This window comes from Hydra vulgaris, chromosome 11 (genome assembly GCF_038396675.1).
Source record: "Hydra vulgaris chromosome 11, alternate assembly HydraT2T_AEP".
NCBI lineage: Eukaryota > Metazoa > Cnidaria > Hydrozoa > Anthoathecata > Hydridae > Hydra > Hydra vulgaris.
In genome coordinates, this window is record NC_088930.1 from 19,542,318 (window position 1) to 19,550,362 (window position 8,045).

At 25.2% G+C, this 8,045-nt stretch overlaps 1 protein-coding gene across 1 annotated transcript in view; it reads left to right on the top strand.

The window, feature by feature from the left end:
• The window catches only part of LOC100205270 (testis-expressed protein 10 homolog), a 65,942-nt gene extending 62,923 nt beyond the window's left edge, over positions 1 to 3,019 (top strand). Inside the window, exons 13-14 of the mRNA XM_065810380.1 lie at positions 2,626 to 2,759; positions 2,837 to 3,019. Coding sequence (XP_065666452.1) covers positions 2,626 to 2,759; positions 2,837 to 2,902 — 200 coding nt within the window. The 3' untranslated portion in view covers positions 2,903 to 3,019. The remainder of the gene's footprint in view (positions 1 to 2,625; positions 2,760 to 2,836) is intronic.
• The last annotated feature ends 5,026 nt before the right edge of the window (positions 3,020 to 8,045 follow it).

Genomic DNA, 8,045 nt, shown 5'->3' on the forward strand with positions numbered 1-8,045 from the left:
GCCTAAAGAAAGAAGGTCAAAAAACATGCAATGCAAGATCTGGAAGCCATTATTTTATCTATGGTTGAAGATCTATAACTTCCTATATATTTTCCTACAAAAACTTCATTAATGCCAGAAAAAAATTTGTCTTTAGTGTAAAACGAGCCATAAAGGAAAACAAAGGTCAGCAAAGCAAATGCTTTAAAAAAGAAAAAACGATGAGAAAGTAAAAGGCGTTACAAAGTTGAACATTATTGCTAACGAATAAAGAAACAGAATTGACATATGTTGCTATTGACAACTTCTTTGATAATAATACTTATGCAAATATGATTCTTTGGTTTAAAATCTTAAATTAGTTTTTGCCTAATAAAAGCTAATGGATAACATACAATTATGCAGCTTTCTTTTAATTATATTATATTTTTAATTATATTATATTTTTTGCCTAAAAGCTAATGGATAAATACAATTATTAAGGCTTTTTTTAATCTAGAAAGGTTATGTACAAACTAATTTGAATGCTTGCAAAGGTGTGTGATATCAGCTATCATTTTTGTATTGTGATTTTAAGGAAGTTCTCCTCTCTTTTTTTTACTACTCTGTAAATCAACTGGAAAATTGCTTTGCGCATGACCCTTTTAAATTTTTGTTTTTAGATTTTTGTTACTTAATTTTAGCATGTTGATTAGTAGTCATTTTGTTACCTCCATTAAAAATATCAGTCATGTTGCTTCTATAGTATGAGCTTCTGATTCATGTCAGTCAGTGAATTGATTTAGTTTTCAATGTATTAGCGTTAGTTGATGTTTATAAGCAAAACTTTTTCTTTTAAAACCAGTATTTTGTTCATGAAGTGTTCTTGAATTTGTTAAATTTGAGTGGCTAACCTGTTTCAGCTTCTGTTTAACTAGCAGCTGATAAAAATTCAACAACTTCAATTGTTAAGGTTTCTAATTAAAAGAACTAGCAATTTGATTTGTCTGACTATTGATAATTACCATTTAATAGGTTTGTCTGACTATTGATAATTACTATTTAATAGGTTTGTCTGACTATTGATAATTACCATTTAATAGGTTTGTCTGACTATTGATAGTTTATTGCATAAGATATCTAAGAATATATGTATTTAAATATATTTATGTTTTTGTGCAAATGTACAATTACATATGTATTTTAGTTTTTTTTTTTATGTGTTAGTTAATGAAAGACGCAAGATTTTTTTTAAAAAGTAGTTTAGGTCATTTGCATAGTATTATATAGTTGAACCGTCTAAAATTTGTGTTTTTCTAAGTGTTCATCCGTAGTAATAAGATCCATACTAATATATAAATCCAACTTTTATTAATAACTGAAATTTTTCATTACTACCATGTCCATTATAGCAGATAGTTTTCATAAACATTTTATAAAAACGTCGGAAAAAAATGTCGGAAATGGTCAGGGAAGATCATCTTGTTTTAAAAAAAGTCAGGTAGTTTCATATAAAGAACCAGGCACAAGCACTGCTAAACTTAAAAAAGAACTATTTATACAATAGTTAAATTTACTGCAAGTTGTAAAAATTTAAGCGTAGTTTATAAATACTTTTAAAAATCGTTTCAGTGTATAAAAAAGAAACTAGATCTTTTCAATAAAAAAAGTTATTTTGTATTTTTTTCCTTAAAAAAATTTAATGCGTTATTTTAAATTTCTTTTAAAAATACTTTTAAAAATACTTTTAAAAATAGTTATTTAAAAAAAAGAATTAAAAATAATTTAATTGTGTTAAAAATAAAACATATTTATGCATATTCAAATATTGTATAAAAATAATATATATAGTGATTTATTTTCAAAGATTAAACAAACTGTGTTGTGTTTGCAAAACAAGCAACTGTGCCAAAAATTTCGGACGGATTTCATATATCTAACAATGGATGAATTGATGCACTTTCATTCATTTTATTTCTAAATATGTAATTCTAAATATTTTTGGAAATATCAAAATGCCAAATACTTATATTAATAAAAAAGAAATTCTCAAAGTGTTGTTTTACTTGTTAGGTCCGAGACTTTTTGACCCATATATAAAAAATTTTTGAACCGTCTTTTTGAACTGTGTTATTACTTTTTGACCCATATGTTATTACTTTTTGAACCATGTTTTATTAAAATAAATATAAAAATTCCCAAGTAATACATTTATTGGGGTGACCTTGTTGGGTTTTTTTTTTCATCCTTTATTAATTCTTTATTGTTCATGAAACAAATATTACTGCATATTAAACGGATTGTTGACGACACTTTTATTTCTAAAAGTTATTGAAACGGTCATTTTTGATCCAAGATTCAAAAAAAGATTTGCTGAAATCCAGTCTTTTCAACTCCCTCGCTTAAATATAGTTCATTTACAAATATTTAATACACTATAATGACCTTTACTATATTATGTTAACAATTGGTATTGACAGCTATTAAGTTAACAAAAGTACTTAAAAACAAATTTAGTGTCTGTTGTCTTCACGAAAGATTTGTTTTAGGTTCCTAACATTAACGTCGAAGTAAAAGACTCGTTTGTCATTATAAAATGTTATTTTTTCTGCTATAAGAAATTCGTTTTAAGTAATTACTAAAATTCATATAATTTTTTTTTTCTAGACAATAAAACGAATTTAAAATGTGTTGAATCTATTATTGAAGTTCTGCTCTTTTTACTTGAAGAACCTAAGTTACGTGATGCAATGAAGAATTTGAAAACAGATTTTGTATCCGTTGATCGTTTTTATCATGAGGTTAGCTTATTTTATTACGATACTAACTTCAACAGAAAACAAAATTTATCAGTTACGAATGATTATATTTTATTTAGGTACCCGCATTATTAAAACCAACCAAGTTATTGCAGTTATTAGCTATGCATGTTTCTTTTCTTTGACGACTCCAAGCAAATCAAGCAAAAAAGCCTAATGCTAATTATAAAATATTTTTTAACTTCAGATTTGTATTTGTTGTTTGGAGTGACAGTTAACAATAAGAACATATTTTATTGTAAGCCAATTATTTTAAAGCCACTTATTTTAAAGCCACTAGTTTCTTCTACGCAATTAGGAACAGTGGCATTGAAATTTAATTTAGGGTTCTCCTATGTCCCAGACAAAAATTAAAGTTTAGTTCATTATAAAGTTTAGTTATTAAAATTTTGTGTTTCTATATATAAAAAAAAAAACTTTTATTGGATAACCTGAAGTTTTTCATAAGATTAATGACGCTCTAACCGGACAACTTGCTTTAAAAATATATTTAAGTTATTTATAATTTTAAGAAAGTAATAAGTTTTTTCAAGCTAATAACTTTTTTAAAAACAGTTACAACATGTAAGAAAAGATTTGTTGGTTGCATATATAATGTTTCGGAGCATTGTAATTTAATTTAGTAAAAGTTAGCAAAATATAAATAATTATATGACAACAATGATATGGTACTTTATAATATGGTAAGGTCATAAACGCACGCACTAAAGAACGCATGCACTCGTCAATATAAAGATTTTCATTTTACTATTCAGTTTTTAGTAAAAGTACTAAATATAATTTTTGTTCGCAGTTTTTTTAATCTTTTAACATTAAATATCTATATTATTTATGAGCTATTATTACCTTTGTCAACGTGGTGGGTTTAAAGACCATGCCTCTAGCTTATGAAACAAGCACTCAATCATAACTGCAAAAAGTACCGGTTTTAACCACTTAGCAAAACAATTGTATTTTTCAATAGCGTCAACCTTAAAAGACCAAAGTTTCTTTGAATTATCAAGGTGCTATTATTTCTAAAATAACAAAAGTAGTGTCACTGAAACAATATTAGCTTTGGCCGCAATAGTAAAAAACGGACGTGTGATCTTCCTAGTTAAAAATTTTTTTTTTGTTCTTTATTAAAATATTTATGATACAGATACAAATAATATAAAAAAGAAAAGTTAACAAGTCAAGATATCGTTAAGAAATAAAGAATAAAAATAGATAAAAAGAAGGCGGATAATCAACCCTGAAGACCATTAGGTCTTGACGCAGAGAAACCGCTATTGAAAAAATTGAATTTTTTTTTTTTTTTTTTTCAAAGGATGGTTCGCCTCCAAACATAGCCTACATACATATATTGGCAGATACCCATACATCCATTCTTTTTTATTTTCTTTTTCATATATACATATATATATATATATAATATTTTTGTCTTTTTTTTATTATTATTTTTTCAATGTTTTTATTCTTGTTATTGATTTAATTTTTTTTATTACAAAATTAAATTTAATAACAAAAGTATATAAAGTTCGTAAAATAATATTATAAATTAAAATTAAAATAAACTTACAATAGAGGTTTAGTTCTTAAGCTTAAAAACTAAAACGTTAAATAATTCACTAAAATTAAACATGTTAAATAATTGTTGGTTGATAATAAAAAAGAAAAAAAAGAATATACATTAAATATATACATATAGATATTAAATATATAATATAGATAAGGGATTTTCAAAAACTTAAAAGTAGATTAGTATATTTTCAGTTGAAAAAATGAGTTTTTTAAGATTTTGTTTAAAAGAATCAAAATTACATTCTTGAGAAAAATCTTTAAAAGTATTTATAACTATACTATTCCATAAAAATGGTCCGCGAAATGAAATAAAAAATTTTCCAAAATTAGTTTGAAAAAATGGTTGTCGAATTAAATTATCGTTCCTCAAAGTATATTTATTTCTTTCTCTTTGTAAATACAAGTTAAGAAAAGAAACGGGTGGTAGGTCTTATTTATACATAAAACAAAGAATATTAAAAACATTTAACTCGTATATATTGAGTGCTTTCATATTATATAAAAGAGGCTTGGCGTGAGCAAACGGTCCTTGAAATTTATAAGGCGTGCTACATGCTTTTGTTGCCGATAGAGAGGTTTAAGTTTACTTTTATAAGTGCTACTCCAAGCAATGTTTGCATAGTTAATATGGCAATGAATTAGCGAATAATATAATTGAATTAAGGTATATTTATCAAGAACGTTTCTTATTTTGTATAAAATGCTTACACTTTTTGAAATTTTATTGCATCGATATATACACCTAAAAATCTTGTCACTAGAACTCTTTTAATAATTATGTTATCGATAAAAAGAATAGATAAGTTGCTAGGCAGCTGGTGCTTTTAACTATAAGGATGAAAAAGAATCCATTTAGTTTTATCAACATTTAATGATAGCTTGCTTAATCTAAACTATTTGGAAACTTTGACTAGTTCAATGTTCATGTTTTTAAAAAGTGTAAAAATGTTGTTATGAGAAAGAAATAAGTTAAAATCATCAGCAAACATAATTGTCATTTGGTTAGAAGCTTTTGGTAGATCATTAATATATATTAGAAACAGGAGGGGTCCTAATATGGATCCTTGAGGAACTCCACATGAAATATTTAGCAAATTAGATGATACGCTATCATCCGCATAAACAAATTGTTTTTGATTATTTAGGTAACTTTTTAGCCAAATTAATATATTTCCAGTAATTCCCTACCACTCCAACTTTTTAAAAAGAATTTTGTGATCAATAATATCAAAAGCTTTTGCCAAGTCAATGAAAACACCTAAAAGTAAATTGAGAATTTTCAAATGAGTCAGATACATTTCTTGTAAATTGTAGAATAGCATGTTCAGTGGAATTGTTTTTTTGGAATCCATATTGATTGCAGTATAATAAATTGTTTATAGTATGACTATATAGTTATGGCTATAAATTTTGTTGTACTAAATTCTTTCTAAAACTTTAGAGAATACAGAAAGTAGTGAAATTGGACGATAGTTACTTATATTCTCAATGTCACCACCTTTTAATATTGGTATGACTTTTGCTAATTTTAGAGCTTGTGGAAAAATTCCCTGTTTAACTGGTATTGAAAAAATCTTAAAGAGTATAACTTTTAAAACATCAAATGAACTTATAATTATGTTGCCGTTAATACTATTAGGGTTTTGTTACATTTTAACATTTTAAAGGCAATTTCAAAAAAGATAATTCAAAAGATTTCAAGTAAGAGTTTAGGGGAAAACATAGATCATTCATTAAACTGTTAGCTATAGGAATTCTTTTTGCGAGATTTGGTCCTACAGACACAAAATATTTATTAAATTTTTTCGTAATTTGTCTTTTATCATATAAAAAAATTCATTATCATGTTTAACTGTGTTAGGCAAAAAGTGAGATGTGCATTTTTTTCTGCCAGTAATTTCTCTTATTATAAACCAAGTGCGTTTAAAATTTAATTTATATTTATCTAGTAAATTTAAATAATATTTTTTTTGTTTTTGTTTTTTCTTGAGGCTTTCAAAAAGTTTAGCCTAATTTTTATTTATAATTTTATTTTCAGTTGTTTTACATTTTAAGTAATTAATGTATAATTTTTGAAGACTTCCGCAAACCCTTTGTAATCTAAGGCGATTTAATACTTTTAGCTTTGAGATTTATATTAACTTCAGGTAAATTAGTGTCGTAAATATCGTAGAAAGTTTTAAAAAGGGAGTTATAAACTAAGTTTGTATCATCAGAGGTGTTAATAATGCTCCAATCAATAAGAGATAATTGTTCTTTAAAAGATTCAAGGTTTTCATTTGTAGAAGAAGAGAATTTATATATATATATATATATATATATATATATATATATATATATATATATATATATATATATATATATATATATATATATATATATATATATATATATATATATATATATATGCTCTTCCGCTGTGTTGATAATAACAACAACATCAAAGTGTAACTTTAACTTCATTCTGTTAGAGATGCAATCTAGGAGTTAGGCCCGCAACTTTTTGACCCATGTGTTAATGTTGAGTTTTTGATAAAATTAAAAATAACCAGAATATTATCAATTTTTAAAAAAGATTTGGAATTAAAGATGCAAATCCCCTGGTATAGCATTAAATCTTGTATTTAAAATTAAATTTTTATGTGTTTAGTCTAAAACACGTGACTTTTTTTTGTAAGGTTCTCCGATATCCTACTGGTCTTATTACAATGCACAGGGAAATAGAATTTGATGTAAAAGTTTCATTCTCCCTTCTTTACCAATGTTTTTTAAAAAAAGTGGGCAATCAACACGAACTTTTTGATTCCAAAGTCAATCACATCACTATTTGCGCTTTTATTAATATTTAACACTTTTTCTTCCTTTGCTAGATAATGGGTGTGTATATCAACGTGTTATAATGTTATATATGTTAAAACGCAACACCTATTTTTAAATGCAATTTAGCGCACAACTTTTTATAGTTTAATTGCATGTTACGCTGTAACAGATAATATTACTTGTTGCGTATAAAAAAAAATACGAGTAAATATGACCTCATAATTTAAACATTTTTCCAAGTAATTTTACCTCTAAAAATTTTTTGTATACTTCCTAATAATTTTTTACTTATTATTTGATTATTTTAAGATTACCTTACCACAATCTAGATTTCCATCAATTTAAAAACATAACTTGACACAAGTAAAACTGGAATGGTTTTATAATGCAATATATGAAAAGATAAATTTTGCAACTTTTGATACTTGTAGATACTTGATGTTAAACTTTCTAATAAATGGATGATTTTTTTTTTTTTTTAACTGCGCTAATTATTTTAAAATATTAGAACAACATATATATGAAAGATATGAAAAATATATATTTATTGATAATTTAAAATAGTTAATTATTTCAAATACAATTAAATCGTTCTAATTCTATTGAATATAAATACATTATTGGAGGTTATCTCAGGGTTAGGATTTGCGGAAAATTATTCGGAATGATTTGCAAGAGCTTTTTCTTTTTCTTCTAACTCATGCGAGACGTCTAAAAAAAAATTCACCAATTATGAAAAAAAATTCTAATCAAGTTTATTAGCTACAGATATATAAGTAGATGTCTAAAATTACTTTTAGTAGATTTATGAAAATTTAATTTAAAGTATTTTGAAACCTTCTCCGGCGGCTAATTTTTCTTGCAAAACTGCAATTTCGGCTTTTA